Source organism: Balaenoptera borealis (genome assembly GCF_965194805.1).
Source record: "Balaenoptera borealis genome assembly, chromosome: 11".
NCBI lineage: Eukaryota > Metazoa > Chordata > Mammalia > Artiodactyla > Balaenopteridae > Balaenoptera > Balaenoptera borealis.
This window is the reverse complement of record NC_138868.1, coordinates 6,233,844-6,252,076: the sequence shown is the minus strand read 5'-3', so window position 1 is coordinate 6,252,076 and position 18,233 is coordinate 6,233,844. Positions and strand designations below refer to the sequence as shown.

At 53.2% G+C, this 18,233-nt stretch overlaps 1 protein-coding gene across 8 annotated transcripts in view; it reads left to right on the top strand.

Annotated features, from left to right (window-relative positions):
• Positions 1 to 18,233, top strand: part of DPP3 (dipeptidyl peptidase 3) — a 33,880-nt gene that overhangs the window by 7,270 nt on the left and 8,377 nt on the right. For 4 of the 8 annotated variants that reach the window (XM_082340811.1, XM_082340812.1, XM_082340813.1 and 1 more), the window contains exons 3-16: positions 3,153 to 3,242; positions 3,844 to 3,981; positions 4,564 to 4,638; positions 5,264 to 5,357; positions 8,797 to 8,927; positions 9,037 to 9,167; positions 9,246 to 9,304; positions 11,987 to 12,181; positions 12,400 to 12,512; positions 12,877 to 12,969; positions 14,440 to 14,502; positions 14,602 to 14,726; positions 14,863 to 15,022; positions 16,758 to 16,937. In XM_082340811.1, coding sequence (XP_082196937.1) covers positions 3,153 to 3,242; positions 3,844 to 3,981; positions 4,564 to 4,638; positions 5,264 to 5,357; positions 8,797 to 8,927; positions 9,037 to 9,167; positions 9,246 to 9,304; positions 11,987 to 12,181; positions 12,400 to 12,512; positions 12,877 to 12,969; positions 14,440 to 14,502; positions 14,602 to 14,726; positions 14,863 to 15,022; positions 16,758 to 16,937 — 1,647 coding nt within the window. Of the gene's footprint in view, positions 1 to 3,152; positions 3,243 to 3,818; positions 3,982 to 4,563; positions 4,639 to 5,263; positions 5,358 to 8,796; positions 8,928 to 9,036; positions 9,168 to 9,245; positions 9,305 to 11,986; positions 12,182 to 12,399; positions 12,513 to 12,876; positions 12,970 to 14,439; positions 14,503 to 14,601; positions 14,727 to 14,862; positions 15,023 to 16,757; positions 16,938 to 18,233 lie in introns of all 8 variants that reach the window. The other 4 variants (XM_082340817.1, XM_082340816.1, XM_082340810.1 and 1 more) reach the window with 3 other exon arrangements.

The window sequence follows — 18,233 nt, the reverse complement described above, 5'->3', positions numbered from 1 at the left end:
GGCGAGGCAAAAGACTCAGAATAGCCAACACAATAATGAAGCAGAAGAACAAAGTTGGAGGACTGATAGTACTCTAGTTCAAGACTTAACTATAGGGGCTTCCCTGGTGGCGCAGTGGTTGGGAGTCTGCCTGCCGGTGCAGGGGACGCGGGTTCGGGCCCTGGTCTGGGAGGATCCCACATGCCGCGGGGCAGCTGGGCCCGTGAGCCACAACTGCTGAGCCTGCGCGTCTGGAGCCTGTGCTCCGCAACGGGAGAGGCCGCGACGGTGAGAGGCCCGTGCACCGCGGTGAAGGGTGGCCCCCGCTTGCCGCAACTGGAGAGGGCCCTCGTACAGAGACGAAGACCCAACACAGCCAAAATAAATAAATTAATTAATTAATTTAAAAAAAAAAAAAAAAAAAGACTTAACTATAAAGCTACAGTAATCAAGACAGTGTTCTGGGGCTTCCCTGGTGGCGCAGTGGTTAAGAATCCACCTGCCGACGCAGGGGACACGGGTTCAAGCCCTGGTCCCAGAAGATCCCACATGCTGCGGAGCAACTAAGCCCGTGCACCACAACTTCTGAGCCTGTGCTCTAGAGCCTGTGGGGCACAACTACTGAGCCTGCGTGCCACAACTACTGAAGCCCATGTGCCTATAGCCCATGCTCTGCAACAAGAGAAGCCACTGCGGTGAGAAGCCCACGCACCGCACGCAATGAAGAGTAGCCCCCGCTCGCCGCAACTAGAGGAAGCCCGCGTGCAGCAACAAAGACCCAACGCAGCCAAAAATAAAAATTAATTAATTAATTAATTAATTTAAAAAGAAAAAGTGTTCTGTTGGCAAAATAATAGACTAATAGATTGGTGCAATAGAATAGAGAGCCCAGAAATAGACCCCCATAAATATAGTCAACAAATCTTTGACAAAGAGCAAAGGCAATACAATGAATCAAAAATAGTCTTTTCAATAGATGGTGCTAGAACAACTGGACATCCATATGTTAAAAAAAAAAAAAAAGAAGAATCTAGACACAGACCTTACATCCTTCACAAAAATTAACTCAAAATGAATCACAGCCTTAAATGTTAAATACAAAACTATAAAACTCCCAGAAGATAACATAGGAGAAAATGTAGATGACCTTGGGTATGCAGGTGACTTTTTAGATACAACACCAAGTATGATCCATGAAAGAAATAATTGATAAGCTGAACTTATTAAAATTAAAGTTTTCTGCTCTGTGTAAGACACTGTCAAGAGAATGAAAAGATAAGTCACAGACTGGGAGAAAATATTTGCAAATATATGTCTAATAAAGGACTGTTATCCAAGATGTACAAAGAACTCTTAAAACTCAACAGTAAGAAAATGAGCAACCCGATTTAAAAATGGACCAAAGACCTTAACAGATATTTCACCAAAGAAGATATGCAGATGGAAAATAATCATATGAAAAGATGCTCCACATCGTATGTCATTAGGGAATTGCAAACTTAAAAAACAAGATGCCATTATATACTTATTAGATTGGCCAAAATCTAAAACACCGACAACACCAAATATTGGCAAGGATGTGGAACAATAGGAACTTTTGTTCATTGCTGGTGGGAATGCAAAATGGTACAACCACTTTGGAAGAGAGTTTGGCACTTCCTTATAAAATTAAACGTACTCTTGCCATACGATTCAGCAGTCATGCTCCTTGGTACTTACCAAGGTGAAAACTTGAAGTGAAACTTATGTCCACAAAAAAACCTGCACACGATTTTTATAGCAGCTGTATTCATAACTGACAAAACTTGGAAGTAACTGAGATGTCCTTCAGTAGCTGAATCAATAAACAAACTGTGGTACATCAGACAATGGAACATTATCTAGGGCTAAAAAGAAATGAGCTATCAAGCCATGAAAAGACATGGAGAAAGTTAAATGCATATTACTGGGTGAAAGAAACCAATCTGAAAAGGGTACATACTGTATGATTCCAACTCTATGATATTTTGGAAAAGGCAAAACTATGGAGATAGTAAAAAGATCAGTAGTTGCCAGGCGTTGGGAGGGAGGACGAGCACAGAGGATTTTTAGGACACTGAAACTACTCTGTATAATACAGAGTAACGTATCATACATAATGGTAGATATATGTCATTATACATCTGTCTAAACCCATAGAATGTACAATGCGAAGAGTGAACCCTAATGTAAACTATGACCTTTGGGTGATGACGTGTCAGTGTAGGTTCATCAGTTGTAAGAAATGCACCAGTCTAGTGCGGGCTATTAAAATGGGGGAGGCTGTGCCTGTGTGGGGATAGGGGACTTTGGAGTAATCTCTGTACCTGCCGCTCAGTTTTGCTGGGAACCTAAACCTACTCTATAGAATAAAGTCTATTTAAAAAAAGAATTACTGGCTCACATAATTGAAAAGTCCAGTGCTAGGGAGGCTTCAAGCACGACTAGATTCAGGGACTCGGTGATACCGTGGTGATGCAGTCTTCAGCTCTCAGCTTTGCTTTCTTCCGTCACCCCAGTAGGGGAGCTCCAGGGGCTTCAGGCTTGATGATTCTTGGTATAAAACAGAGGCTCGTTGCCACTGGGAAATTTCCTGGTTGGGCTCTTATTGGCCAGCTTGGGCCTGTGCCCACCCTTGGAGTTGGGGAAGGGAGATTTCGCCCTATCTCAAAAGGAAGATGTGAGGCCTTATTGCCAGAGGAAGGGAGGCTAGATTTTGGGGCCAGCAAAGGCCATAGAGTAGTTGACCAAGGCCCCTCCAGCCCTAACTTTTGATGCTGCCGGTGCTGGCTGCCTGCCAGGTGAGGGCTGCGGACAGGTTTCCTGCAGAAGGAGGTGGTGTTTGCACTGGGCCTCGGGGGTCACATGAGAGGGCCGCAGGTGGCTGAGAGGGTGCTGATGTAAAGGGAACAAGGTGCATGAGGGCTTGGATGTATTTGGTAGCTGTTGAGAAGACCAGTTTGGCTGGACGATGGGTGTGTGAAGACTGGGCTGTGAAAGCATGTTGTGGCCAGACTGGGGCCTCCCAGGATGTGGGTCCTGCCCCGCCGATCTCCCAGCCTCACCCATGCTGCTTCCTCTGGGGTGTTAATATCCCAGGAGGGAACCTCCGTGGGGTAGGGAGGCTGTGCTTCCTCTGACCCCCTTTCCCCCAGGCGTTCCTGGTCTACACTGCAGGTGTCTACTCCAACATGGGCAACTACAAGTCCTTTGGTGACACCAAGTTTGTTCCCAACCTGCCCAAGGTGAGCTGAAGAGGGCTGGGGAAGGTGGGCAGCTTGGGGCCGGTGGGATGGGGGGGCGGGGCATGCAGCACATGGAGCCCCAGTGGGAGTCGGGCCCTGAGAGGAGCCTTGACCTTGTCCCTACCACACTGCACGGCCTTGGGCGCTGCAGCCACCTCCTGACCCTGCTGACGAATGAGCGGAGGCTGTGAAAGGGCTCTGTGCGCTGTTAGGTGCTGCAGAGATGGAGCCTGCTGGTCACCACTGAGGACAGCGGAGGGGCCTGGGCATGAGGAGTCCCTCTCTGGGACCACGGGGCTCGGGCCCTTTTGGGGCAGAGGCAGCTCTTACACCAGGGCTCTCAGCCCCTACTGAGTGCACGAATTGCCTGGCGAGCTTGTTGAAATGCAGCTTCTGGCCCAGCAGGCCTGAGCAGGGGGGGCGTGAGGGTCTGCATTTCTCGGGCAATGTCAATGCTGCCGGTCCGTCAACTGCACTCAGAGCCAGAAGGTCTTAGACTGTGGGAGAAGAGCTTGGGGGTCGATGGGGGCGGGGAGGGGGGGTGCTCCAGGAGGCAGGTTCGGGTGGTGTGGCCAGGCCACGGGCCTCCCTTCCCCTGCAGGAGAAGCTGGAACGTGTGATCCTGGGCAGTAAGGCCGCGGAGCAGCACCCGGAGGAAGTCAGGGGCCTCTGGCAGACCTGCGGGGAGCTCATGTTCTCTCTGGAATCGAGGCTTCGACACCTCGGGCTGGGGAAGGAGGTGAGGTGCCCCCAGCCACACTGGGGAGTGGAGGGCATCCTTGGGGGCCGCCTGGTATGGAGGGAAGGGCACCCGATGGGGAGGCAGCGGGCTGTCCGTCACGCCTGAGGCCAAGCTGCCCTCCACCGCGGGCCTCAGCGTCATCGTTTGGATGGCAGGTTGGATGGAACGCTTTCTGAATGCCCTCCCAGTTCTGACATCCTGGGATGCCATGTGCAGGAGGAAGGAAGGAGAGAAGCTGAGAGCCGGAGGGAGCTGAGGAGGGGGCATGGGGAAGGAGGGGGCCAAAGCTTCCCACCTCTGGAGGCTGCTTGGGAGCTGCGTGGGGTGAGGGATGCAGCAAACCTCAGGGGCGGGCCCGCGAGAGGCTGGCACAGAGCTGCAGGAAGGCTGGACTTGGGCCTCTGTTTGTTGTTTGTGTTATAATTTTTTTCCCCTGGAAAGAGTCGGAGAGGGACAGTGGAGGCTGCTGAGAGGAAGTGGAGGAAGCCAGAGGCTGGAGAGGGTGGCTGGGAAGGAATTCACCAGCTTCCCCAACCCAACTCAGCAACTCCTATTTCCCATCTGCCCCTTCCCCGACAGGGAATCACCACCTATTTCTCTGGGAACTGTACCATGGAAGATGCCAAACTAGCCCAAGACTTTCTGGACTCACAGGTTTGGGGGTTGGGGAACTTGGGGTGGTGGTTTTTGGGGGTCCCCTTGGCACTGGCGCCCACTCCTGGGTCTCAGCTTGGGCCCAGAGGCATGGGCATCTTGGGTCCTTGAGGTGGAGAAGACTTGGGAATCCTCGTCTAAGGGTCAGCCTGGCTTGAATGAAGATGTCCCCGTGTGTGCCCTGATGGAGCCGCCCCTGCCCCACCGTGGGCTGAAGGGCCTTGTGACAGCCTCAGGGCAGGAGGACACAGAACGTCAGAGCTGCTTGGATTGGGCTCTGGCATCCATGTGTCTCTTTCACCTCCCAGCTCAGCCACACAGCGACATTTCCTTATCTGTGGAATGGGACCTGCCTCCTGTACCCCGGGTTAGCTGAGGTCACGAAGTGTCTTGCACCGCGCTTAGTAAAAGTTAGCGCTCAGTGTACTGAGCAGAGCGGGAGTCTGCCCTGGCCTGCCCACCCTGCTCTCTCCCCTCGCAGACAACTCAGGCAGGTCCACCGGAGGCCCTGGACTGCTTTACCTGTGTATCTTCTCTCCCTGGTGTGACCCACTTTCCCTCCCCCCCACCCCACAGCCCGCTCTGGACTTACTCTCCCCCAAACCCCTGCCCTGGTCTTTTCCAGAACCTCAGTGCCTACAACACACGGCTCTTCAAGGAGGTCGGCCAGGATGGGAAGCCCTGCTACGAGGTGCGGTTGGCTTCTGTGCTGAGCACAGGTGAGCTCACGCCCCTTCTCCTCCTTCCTGTGTTCCTGGACCAACGTGGAGGGGGCCAGAACCCAGGACAGGGGTTAGCCGACTACGGTAGCTGCAGGGAGTAACCACAGTTGTAATAGTTATGGCAGATGTTGATCGAAGGCTTGCTAGGTGCAAGCCCTAGTGCTCAGCAAATGGTGTTCCTGTGAGGTGAGCACCCCCAGCCCCGGTGCTGGTGGTGATGTAAAGCTAAGCGGAGGCACGAGGGCAGGGGAAGGGCCTTCGTTCCACTTGGCGAACATCACTGCTGCAAGCCTCTGACGGGCCATGTGTTGGCCATGGTCCCCATCCTCCAGGCAGTGGTGCAGAAGACAACAATCCATGTAAACAATGGAAGTAGAGGCTGGACCATATGTCCCATGACAGCCTAGAGGAGAAATCCAAACTGCACCTCAGTGAAGGCTTAATGGAAAAGGTGACCACGTGTGTCTTGGAGGTTGGGGAGAATACAGAAAGGTGGGGGTGGTGAACTTACTAAAATCCACTTCCTAAATATCTCCCAAAGTACCTTCAAGGCAAAGCCCAGATGCACTTCTAAGGGCTCCATCATTTGGAATTTCTTGGTTATAAGTGAGGAAACCTATTTCAAATTTGCCTATAGCAAAGTGGACTTCATAGGCTTGAGTAATTAAGAAGCCCAGAATACAATAGCTTCAGGCACGGCTGGATCCAGCTGCTCAGACAATATTCTCAGAAATTTCTCTCTCTGTCTCTTGGCTCAGCTCTCTTTGACTTCACCCACAGCAGGCTGCTCCCATCTACACGTCCAGTGGTAGATGTTAGCTGTTGGCTGGGACCTCAGCTGGGGCTGTCAACCAAAACACACAGCCTGATAGCCACCAGCTGGGTCATTCCAGCCAAGAGAGCCCTTTTCTCCCCGAAGTAGTGTCTTAACGTCTGGGAGTGGCTCAAGTTTCTCTGTTTCGCGTCCCCTGTTTACCTGTGAACCAGTCCTTGTGGTTAAGGGACGCTGGTCCCAAGCCTACCTCACAGCCAGGTGGACTCACAGCCAGGTGGACCCACCACCTGGACTCGGGGTGGTTGTGAGGGGGTGGTTCTCAAAAGAAAACTGGAGTCTGTTACCAGGTGAGGGGGATACAGATGCAGCATTAAGAGAAGCATCCAGGCCCCTGTGAGGACCTTTGTAACCCGGCCCTCCCTTCCCCACCCAGCTCCCACCTCCCAGCCCCAGCCTCCCACTTAGACTCTGGGCTGCAGCCACGCTCAGCAGCTTCCAATTCCCTGAAAACCCCATGTTCTCACCTACCCCCTCCAGGCCTTTGCACGGTCTGTTCCCCATTCCCGCTTGGAATGTCCTCCCTCCCCTCTAGGTGTTCCACTGAGGAACCCTAATCGTCCTGTAGGCCAAGCTTGGACCTCACCTTCCCAGGACCTTTCCCTGTCTTCCCACAGCCTCTTTGCTCATCAGCACGCCCAGTAATTTCCCAGTTATTTTTCTGTTGACTTCAAGCTCCTTGAGAGGAGGAACTCTTGTGTTTCATTCACCGGTGCCTTCCCAGCAGCTGGGCCTTGGTTGATCCTCAGATACCAAGCAAAGGAGGACAGGTCGGGAACAACACTTCTGGTGGAGGGAACATCATGAGCCAAAGCAAGGTGGTGGGAAAGTTTAGGGATCAGCACGTACGTGGTTCGATTTGACTAGGGAAGAGGATAAGGGCTCAAGGGAATAGGAGGAGATCGCACGGGGATATGAGCTGGGCCTATAGGATGCAGCAGAGGACAGCGGTTAAGAGTGTGGCTCTGGATCCAGGCTGCCTGACGTAACAAACACCCCCACTTATTTAGTGATGTAAAAATTCATGCTTTTTTCATGCTCCCGGGCTCTGTGGGTCAGGAGTTTGGATGGGGCCCGCTAGGAACAGCATGCCTCTGGCTGACAATGTCTGAGGCCTCAGCTGGGAAGACTGAGAGGTGGGGCGTGACTCAACAGCTAGGGGCTGGATCCGCTGCCTGCTCACCGACTCACACGTCCAGTGCTAGACGTTAGCTGTTGGCTGGGACCTCAGCTGGGGCTGTCAAGCAAAACACCTCACACAGCATCTCCATACTGCTCATGGTGGCTGGGCTCCAGAGCGAACACCCCAAGAGAGCCCGGCAGACGCTGTGTCGCCGTTTATGACCTAGCCTCGGCAGTCACATGGCGTCACTTCTGCTGTAGCCACAAGCCTGCCTGCCCCGCTTCAAGAGGAGACGTCCTGATAGGAGAAATCACTTTGGGAGATGGGAGATACTGTGGCCATCTTTTTTTTTTTTTTAAATATAAGCTAGAAGTATGTTGTATGGATCAGAGACAACAGGCAAAATACAACAGTGTTAATATCCCATTACGGACTTCCTGGTGGCGCAGTGATTAAGAATCTGCCTGCCAATGCAGGGGACACAGGTTCGAGCCCTGGTCCGGGAAGATCCCACATGCCACGGAGCAACTAAGCCCGTGCGCCACAGCTACTGAGCCCGCGCTCTAGAGCCCGTGAGCCACAGCTACTGAAGCCCACGCGCCTAGAGCCCATGCTCTGCAACAAGAGAAGCCACTGCAATGAGAAGCCCGCGCACCGCAACGAAGGCTCACCACAACTAGAGAAAGCCCACGTACAGCAACAAAGACCCAACACAGCGAAAAAAATAAAATCCTTTTTAAAAAAATATCCTATTGCTTCTGTAACAAATCACCACAAATTTAATGGCATAAAACAACACAAATTTATTCTGTTATGGTTCTGGAGGTCCAAAGTCTAAAAGAAGACTCCAGTTCCTTCTGGAGCCTTCAGGGGAGATCTGTTTCCTTGCCTCTTTCTGCTTCTAGAAGCTGCCTGTGCATTCCTCGGCTTGTGGCCCTTTCCTCACATCTCTCCCCCTTCTTTCTTCTCTCATCACATCTACCTCCCTTCACCCTCCTGTCTCCTCCTTATAAGGACTCTTGTGATTACATGTAGGGTATGGCTAGCTTTTTAAATACAATCTGCCACACTGGGTTTGAATCCGACTCTGCTACTTGCTGCTGTGTGACCTTCAAAAACTGACTTAACCTGTCGGTGCCTTAGCTTCCCCATCTGTAGAATAGAGATAATAATTTCCCTCTCCCCACAGAGCTGACGCAAGCCTCAAATGAGTTAACATGTAAATCACTTAGAACGTTTCATGTAACATAACATTGGGTTGGCCAAACAGTTCGTTTGGCTTTTTCTGTAAGGTGGTACAGAAAAAGCCAAACGACCTTTTGGCCAACCCAATGTCTATATTTTTGAAGATGAAAGTTTATACTAATTTCTTTGGGCAGTGGGGAGCCATCGAAGATCTTAGAGTAAAAGAGTGTCACAGCGAGAAGCTTGCTGGGGTGTCTTATATTAGCCTTTTCCCTGAGCCATCCTTTTTCCCTCAGAGCCTATTCTGGACTCTGAAATGAATTCCAAGCTGAAGAGCTATGAATTCCAGGGAAGCAATTTCCGGGTGACACGGGGAGACTATGCACCCATCCTCCAGAAGGTGGTGGAGCACCTGGAAAAAGCCAAGGTAGGGCTGGCTAGGGGCTGAAGTGCATCTCCAGGCCCCTCTAGGCAGCAAAAGCGGGTATGGGGATGGGTGGGTGGCCTGAGGCTGACCAACCCTTGCTCACCCCCAGGCCTATGCGGCCACAAGCCACCAGGAGCAGATGCTGGCCCAGTACATAGAAAGCTTCACCCACGGCTCTATCGAGGCCCACAAGAAGGGCTCTCGCTTCTGGATCCAGGACAAAGGCCCCATCGTGGAGAGGTGAGGCACCAGCCTTCATCCCCCCCCCCTGCCCCCTCCCGCCCACCCCGCCTCCATCTCAGCCCTTCTCTCCCCCAGTTACATCGGGTTCATCGAGAGCTACCGAGACCCCTTTGGCTCCCGCGGAGAGTTTGAAGGTAACTTCTGGGAGGTGGGTGGTCAGATGGAAACCCTTACCCTTGTCCCCTGAGGACTCTCCCCTCCCCGCCCCTCCCTCAGCAGTAATAATAACAATGACAACAGCCATTGATGATTTGTCATGTACTGGACACCTAGCTCATTTTGACACCGTCATCCTATGAGAACGTCTCTCCTCACTTCACAGATGTGGGAACTGAGGCACAGGTGGTGGGTGGCCTAGCCCAGGCACCTTGTCTCTGAGCCACTTTGCTGTGCTGCCTCTCGTGTCTGGTCCAGGCATAGGCTCCAGCTTTGTCCCTTAATGGCTGTGTGACCTTGAGCCACTTAACCCCACCTCTGCGCATCCGTCACTGCTTTTCGGGTGTCGTGGGAAGTGAGGTATTATATGCAGACGGCTCAGCACAACGCCAGGCACGGAAACGGGGCTGGGTTGATGGGAGCAGAATTAACCCTGAGACTGTGAACTTGACTCGGCTGCTGTCATCTCAGGGCAGGTGGCAGGCTGCCTCGGCCCTTGTGCCCAAGCCCCCATGGGACCCACTAGTGCAGGGCAGGGCATCCAGCCTGAGGATTTGGACTTGTTTCTGCCAAGCTTTATCCTCCCCAGCCCCTGGATGTAGAGTCCGGAGCATCCAGCTGCCAAAAGCCCACGAGATTAGCCTTGGAGGAGAGAGGAAAGCCCCGACAGCCCGTGAGGACTTGGATCTGAGCCCAGAGATCCAGGCCCAGGGACAAGGCGTAAGGGGCAGGCAGTGCAGGGGCCGGAGGGTGAGACAGGTGTGCACACTCACAGCTTTCCTGCCTGGGTCCTGATTTGCCAGGCCTGCTCTGAGGGCCAAGACCCCAGGGCCTCCTCAGCAGCCTCAGTCTCAGAGGTCCCCCCCTTTTACATAACTCATTGTGATTATTAGAAAAGTAGTCTCTGTTCATGTTCAAAAATTATGAAAATACAGACCAAAATAAATCAACTGTGATTGTACCCACCCCAAGGTTAAAATTTGGAATGTACTTTTTGTCTTCTGTTTTTATATAGTGCTATGCTTAAAAACGTGTGTGTGTGATTTAAAATCTGCGTTTGTTGCAAGTAATTGGAACAGTACAGACGTATGTAGGATAAAATGTGAAATCCCTCCTTTACTACCCTCTCCTATGTCACACCCCTCCTGAGATCACCACAGTTCGCAGTCGAGTACAGGTCCTTCCAGGCCTTTGTCAAAGCATTCACACACACACACACACACACACACACACACACACACATTCTTTTTTTTTTTTTTTTTATAAATTTATTTATTTTTGGCTGCGTTGGGTCTTTGTTGTGGCACGCAGGCTTTTCATTGCGGTGGCTTCTCTTGTTGTGGAGCACGGGCTCTTGGTGCGCGGGCTTCGGTAATTGTGGCATGTGGTCTCAGTAGTTGTGACGCGCGGGCTTAGTTGCTTCGAGGCATGTGGGATCTTCCCGGACCAGGGCTCGAACCCATGTCCCCTGCATTGGCAGGCGGATTCTTAACCACTGCGCCACCAGGGAAGTCCCCATGCATTCCTTTTAACTCATCCAGGTAACTGAGATTATATTCTATGTATTGTTCTGCCACTTGCTTTTTTTCACTTAATCATGTATAGTGGATATTTTTCCTATCGGTACATATAGACCTACAACATTCTTTTTAATAGGTGTATAGTATTCACAATATATCATAAATAATTTCCCACAACATTTGATATTGTACTACATATCTAACAGCTGCATGGCATGCCATCACATAGCTGCCCCCTGATTTATTTAATAATCCCCAATCATTGGACATTTATTTAGGTTGCTTTTCCTTCTTTGCTATTTTAGTCATCCTCTCTTCCTGCCCTGGTGTGATGATTTCATCAGACAGAAAGAATCCAGATGGGGAGGCATTGCCAAGCCCATCCCTTGGCCAGGTTAAGGTTGACCCCTTCCTCAGTCTAGGTCAGGCCTTCCCAGGGCATAGTCCCTGCAGGGTTAGCAGGAATTACATCAAGAAGGATTTGTTGCTGAGCAGCAGGGAGTCTCTGCTTGCAGGACTCTTCAGTACCTTTAACGTGCAGATGTGCATTGGGAACCTTTAAGAAGATGGAGGTAGAGTGTATAGTGTTGCCCAAACTTATCTGACCAGGGAGCTCTTTCTTTATGAAGGCTCTCATAGAAAATGTGTTCTATGGAGTACAATTTTGGAAACACTGCTTTGAGCCAGGAACTCTACTGCACCGAATCTGAACGGATCAGCCCCAGCCGCCTGTGCAGCAGCCTCACTCACCACCGCATAAGCCAGGTGCGCTAGCCACGCAGGACAGCTCACAGTTCCCCCCAAAACGAGAGCATCTTTTTTTGTTCACGCCATCCCTTCCACTGGGCATCTGATCCTTTCCCCATCATCCCCTGTGTACTCCCCACAATCTCCTTTAAGATCCACTTCAGGCGTTACCCAGCAAAGCCTTCTCTCTGTATCCCACCCATCCCAAAACAGTGACCTCGTGGAGGCAGGGCCCGGGCCTGGGTCACTGTTCCCCTGAGTGGCCAGCACAGGGTCACTGTGCACAGCAGGCGTTCAATACCTGCGTGACGGCTGGAGGGTTAGAGGGGTTGAGGAGGGTGTGGGATCCCTTCCAAACCCTGCCAACCCACAGCCCACTCTCTCCCCCCACAGGCTTCGTGGCCATGGTGAACAAGGCCATGAGTGCCAAGTTTGAGTGGCTGGTGGCAAGTGCGGAGCAGCTGTTGAAGGAGCTTCCCTGGCCCCCAGCCTTCGAGAAGGACAAGTTCCTCACCCCCGACTTCACCTCCCTGGATGTTCTCACCTTCGCCGGCTCCGGCATCCCTGCCGGCATCAACATCCCCAACTGTGAGCTTCCGCGGGCCCTGCCCCTCGAACACAACAGGATGGCCCAAACCCCCAGGAGACCCCACTGAGAGTCGCACCCTCCGCCTCCACACACTCACCCTGGCCACAAATCACCCTGCTCCGCTCACCACCCCGGCCTGCCCCTCTTGTCCAGACTCCTCGTCTGTGACCCTTGACCTTTGCCCCTTCTCCCTGGTCCCCGCCCCCACCTTCTCCAGATGACGACCTAAGGCAGACGGAAGGCTTTAAGAACGTGTCGCTGGGGAACGTGCTGGCCGTGGCCTACGCCACGCAGCGGGAGAAGCTCACCTTCCTGGAGGAGGAGGACAAGGTGGGCACCGGCAGCCCGAGGGCCGGCGCTGGGCCTGGCCTGACCTCGGCTGATGCAGGAAGGCGGACAGGCCAGTGCAGAGGAGAGGAAAGAACACGGCTTCGGGCCTGGCTCTGCTGCTTCCCTGCTTGTGACCTTTGACCTTGTGTCTTTGGAGCCTGTTTCCCCAGCTGGCAAACAGTGGAGGCAGCCCCTTCTTCGCGGGTTGCTGCAAGGATGGGATGGGCTTTGTGGCGCCCAGCGTAGTAGGCCTTTAGCAAATGTGTGCATCACGATGGGCCCTCGGCCTGGCACGGGGAGTGTGGGCAGGCCGTGTGGCCGTGGTGGGACAGTGGGCAGCGTGGGTCTCTGCTTGTCTCGGCAGGACCTGTACATCCGCTGGAAGGGACCCTCATTTGACGTGCAGGTGGGGCTGCACGAGCTGCTGGGCCACGGCAGCGGCAAGCTCTTTGTGCAGGTAAGAACACGGGGCTGGCCCTGGTGCCCGCAGGAGCCTCCGCAGAGCCAGGCCTACGGCTCCCCTCCTCCACAGTCAGCCCCTCAGGGGCTCCAGTCTTGGCCCTCAGTGTCTCAGCCTCCCCCAAGATGTCCCAGGATTGAGTGGGACCTGCAGGACCGTCCAGCTAAGGTCCCCCCACAGGAAGAATTGCTTGGCTCAGGCCAGGGAAGCCTGCCCTGAGGGTGTGACCCAGGCAGCCCCAGGGCTAGAGAGGCCGGGAGGGGGCAGTGTCTGGAGCCCCTAGTCCTGAGGCTGCAGCACTGTCTGTCTTTGCACTGCTGTTCCCCGGAGCCTGTACCTTTCCAGGTATTGTAGGGGCCCTTTCTCCCCGGAGCTGCCCCTTCCTCCTGGCCAGCCAGAGTGGCTGGAGCCCCCTCAACACCCACTCAGGGAATATGAGAAGACAGGCAGCCTTTCTGGCAGGCCGGGAAGAGCCCACTGTGGACCCCCAGCCCGGAGCTGCATGGATGACATGACTGGGGGTGGGTGGGGCAGGGCTGTCAGAGAGTGCAGGGTTGGGCCTGCTCCTTGTGGGGTGGGGCTGCCTCCCCGAATGGGGACGGGCTGGGCCTGCAAGTCAGGAGGATCCAGAGAGCAGCTGATGGGGGAGCAGCTTGGCATTAGGCTTTGTCCAGGCTTTGAAGTCCCAGGGAAGCGGGGACACGTGTGGCCCCTCGGTGGCCTTGCACAAGACAGTTCCCCTCCCTGAGCCTCAGTTGGCCCATCTGTAAAATGGGGTTCCTGACTCCTACTGTATGGCTTTTGTGAGGAATAAAGGCAAAGCCCTGGGATTTGCTTGGCACTCGATAGGCCCTCTGAAAATGGGTGTTATTGTTAAGAGACAGTGTGCACAGACATTATGTGCTCTGATTCCGCTTTGGGGTTCTTAGTCTCTGAGCCTTAGTTTCCTCCTCTGTGAAGTGGGGTAGTAATAGAATGTTCCTTAGAGGGTGGTTGCAAGGGTGAAATGGGTGGTGCACGAAAGACACTTGGCACATGGAGAGGCCGGTGAGGGTGATGCTTCTGAGGCAGAGTCACATGCTGTGACCTCCTCTGCCAGCAGAGGGGCCAGGAAGGTGAGGAGCGGCCAGGCCTTCTGGTCCACCCACTGGGACATCTCCAGCTGGGCTCTGGAGATACTGAGTCCAAGTCTTCATGTGACTTTGGGCATGTCCCTCCCCATCTGGCCTGCAGTGTCACTCTCCGTGCAGGGGTAGGTGCCTCACGTTCTTCTACCTCCGGGGCCTCCGAGATGTGTCCCAGGACAGGTCTGGAGGCAGCAGTGTGTCGGTGGACCTGCTGCTCCTGCCGTCCACTCACTGCTCCCGGTCACCTTTCTGAGCCACTTGGATCCAGGGCTGAAGGCCTGGCCCGGGGCAGGGGCACCTTGCCCTCACCTGGCCCACGTTCATGACCCTTCTCCTGCAGGATGAGAAAGGAGCATTCAACTTTGACCAGGAGACAGTGATCAACCCAGAGACAGGGGAGCAGGTGAGGGTGGCCTCGGCGGAGCCTTGGGGTGCTGGGAGTGGGGCGGCCCAGGGGAGTGGCAGGCACCCCTAAGCTTGCTTCCTGGGCTTCCCCTCCCAGATTCAGAGCTGGTACCGGAGCGGGGAGACCTGGGACAGCAAGTTCAGCACTATCGCCTCCAGCTATGAAGAGTGCCGGGCAGAGAGCGTGGGCCTCTACCTCTGCCTCAACCCCCAAGTGCTGGGGTACGAGCAGCAGGCCTGGGGGGTTGGGCCCTGGGGGTGGGCCTCCTCTGTGGATGGAGGGGGTGCTGGCGGGGCGGGCAGGGCCCGGGTAGCCTCTGACCCCCCTCCCCCCCGCCACTTCCCCTCCCGCCCCCAGGATCTTTGGCTTTGAGGGGGCTGATGCAGAAGATGTGGTCTACGTGAACTGGCTCAACATGGTTCGGGCCGGGCTGCTTGCTCTGGAGTTCTACACCCCCGAGGCCTCCAGCTGGAGACAGGTGGGGGCCAGGGGACCCCTCAGGAGGGAGGAGCCTGAGGTGGGGACCAAGATCAGGATTCTGGGTGTAGGGAAGGGACAACCGTACCTACGAGGCGCATAAACTAGGTTGATCCCAGAGTCCACTGCATATGAGGGCAAGTCACGTCACTGTTGTGAGTCTCGGTGTCCCTGTCTGTGAAATGGGAGTAATAATCTCCTTGCCCACCTTTGAGGGTGAATCAGATGAGATGATTTTACTATGACCACTAACAGATGACTTGCATAGGACTTACTCTGTGCCACTTAGTTCTAAGCGCTTTATGTGAATTAACCCATTTGTCCCCAGTGTCAACCCAGGAGGTAGGTACTATAATCACCCTCATTTTAGAGATGAGGAAATTGAAGCACAAAGCGATTAAGTAACTTGCTGGTAAGTAACCGAACCAGAATTCAAATCCAAGCAGCCTGCCTCCAGAGCCATTAGGCTACACTGTTCGGTGATGAGATGTACTTTAGAGACAGGGTAAGCAATTGAAATCTTTTAAGAAGTCAAGTGGGCTTCCCTGGTGGTGCAGTGGTTGAGAATCTGCCTGCCAATGCAGGGGACACAGATTCGAGCCCTGGTCTGGGAAGATCCCACATGCCGCGGAGCAACTGGGCCCGTGAGCCACAATTACTGAGCCTGCGCGTCTGGAGTCTGTGCTCCGCAAGAAGAGAGGCCGCGATAGTGAGAGGCCTGCGCACCGCGATGAAGAGTGGCCCCCGCTTGCCACAACTGGAGAAAGCCCTCGCACAGAAACGAAGACCCAACACAGCCATAAATAAATAAAAATTAAAAAAAAAAAGAAGTCAAGTAAGTCTGTTTTGAGGAGGCAATATTGTGTCATCAAAAGAACACACGGAGACTTCCCTGGTGGCGCAGTGGTTAAGAATCCGCCTGCCAATGCAGGAGACACAGGTTCGAGCCCTGGTCCAGAAAGATCCCACATGCCGTGGAGCAACTAAGCCCGTGTGCCACAACTACCAAGCCTGCGCTCTGGAGCCCGCGAGCCACAACTACTGAGCCCACGTGCCACAACTCCTGAAGCCCACACGCCTAGAGCCCATGCTCCGCAACAAGAGAAGCCACCGCAATGAGAAGCCTGCGCACCGCAATGAAGTGTAGCCCCCGCTCACTGCAACTAAAGAAAGCCCGTGCGCAGCAACGAAGACCCAACACAGCCAAAAATAAATTTAAAATAAATTAATTTATTTAAAAAAAAAAAAAGAATACACATTTTAGAGTCAGGAAACTTGGGTTAGTCCTTGCTCTCTCCTACGAGCTGTGTGACCCTGAGCAAGTCACATCACCTCTCTGGGCCTCTGTTTTGTCATCTGTAAACTGGGGATAACGGTGCCCTCTTGATCCCACTGTTGAATGCAAACAGGATTGTGGAGAAGAAAGTGCTCGGGGTCCTGGTGGCGAGGGGCCCTCTGGGGGTAACTGTTGTCATGAGGGTGGGCTGTGGAGCAGCAGAGGGGATGGTGGGTGACAAGGGGGAACATGGGGCTCTGGGTCCTGCCTGGAAATGGCCTTCCTGTCTACCAGGGCAGCCTGCCCTCCCTTGTGAGAGGAGAAGGGAAGCATTTGAGGGGAGAGGAATAGGCACAAAAGGACCCACAGGCTGGGGAAGAATAAAACGACAATAATAATTGACAGTTAGTGCGCACATGTGATATATCAGGCCTTGGAATGAGCTCTTGATACTTCTTGCCTCGGGGTTGCAAATGATTCCTTTCTCTGGCCCCGGCAGGCCCACATGCAGGCCCGGTTTGTGATCCTGAGGGTCTTGCTGGAGGCTGGCGAGGGACTTGTTACCGTCACTCCCACCACAGGCTCCGATGGGCGCCCAGATGCCCAGGTCCACCTTGACCGCAACAAGATCCGGACCGTGGGCAAGCCCGCCCTGGAGAGGTTCCTGCGGAGACTCCAGGTAAACAGGGGCCTCTCACCTTGGAGGCCCCCTCCAGCCTCACCCTGTCTCCCCACCCTGTAACAGGGAAGGCTTCTTGGAGGAGGTGGTATTTAAGCTGGAATTTGAGTGCCAAGGAGGAACCAGCTATTAGAAGATCTGATAGCAGAAGAAACAAAGCGTAAAGCCTGGTCTTGGGACTGGAAGGAGCTTGGTGGGTTGAGAGACAGAAGGAGGAAGCCTGGAGCTTGGTGAGTGAAGGAGGGAGGGACAGTGGTCACTGCAGCCCTGACATGCCTCCCACGTAGGGATGTTTAGAGTCAGGAGACCTTTTGGGGTTCTGGTGCCAGTACTAACCAGCTGTGTAATTGGGGTAACATACTTTGCCTTGCTGGCCTCCACTTTTCTCATCTGTTAAATGAGGTACATCACCTGCCTCACCTGATAGGAATTAAATGAAACAACGTATATGTGGAACTGAGCAATAGAATGTCGTGTTATCTGAGCCAGTGTGACACAAAGTGTGGTCCAGGGACCAGCAGCAGCGTCGCCCAGGACATACAGACTCAAAGGCCCCACCCCAGACCTCCTGATTCAGAAATTCTGAGTGCGGGGCCCCGGAACCTGCATGTTTACTAGCCTGCCAGGTGATTTTGACACTCAACAAAGCTGGAGGACCACTGATGGTGACCCACTCCTTACTGGGCAGTGCCTTCCATCAGAACAGGGTTCTGCTGGCTTTTTCAACCTGAAGAAGGCCCAGCCTTCAATTCAGCAAATACCTCTTTATGATTGTACTCCCACCTATTTCCAGAAGGGATGTAAGGCATTTTTCCTAAAAAGATATGTGTTTGGCCATTAAAGTAGAATAAAATTAGAAATTAAAAATCATTAGATGCAAAACACAGTGCAGTGTCTTGGGTTAGATTCCGGAATAGAAAAAGGACATTAGTGGGAAAACTAGTGAAATCTAAATAACGTCTAGAGTTTAGTTAATACCAATGTACCAATTTTGTAAGATGTTGACAACAGGCAAAACTGGGCCAGGGGCACACGGGAACTCTCTGTACTATCTTTGCAACTTTTCTGTAAATCTAAAATTATTCCAAAACAGTCTATTAATAATAATAATAAGTCACTTGATAAAGGAGTCAAATCTGCCAAATCTTCGGCCAGTACTGAATTGTGACTTAGTAGTGAGTGAACACAGAGCATTCCATTCTAGAGATTGAAGCAGGTGGGTCTCTGTACGAGAGGAGTCATTCAGCAGAATGGACAGTGTCTGCAGCAGTAGTTCCCTACTACAGTAGGGAAGCA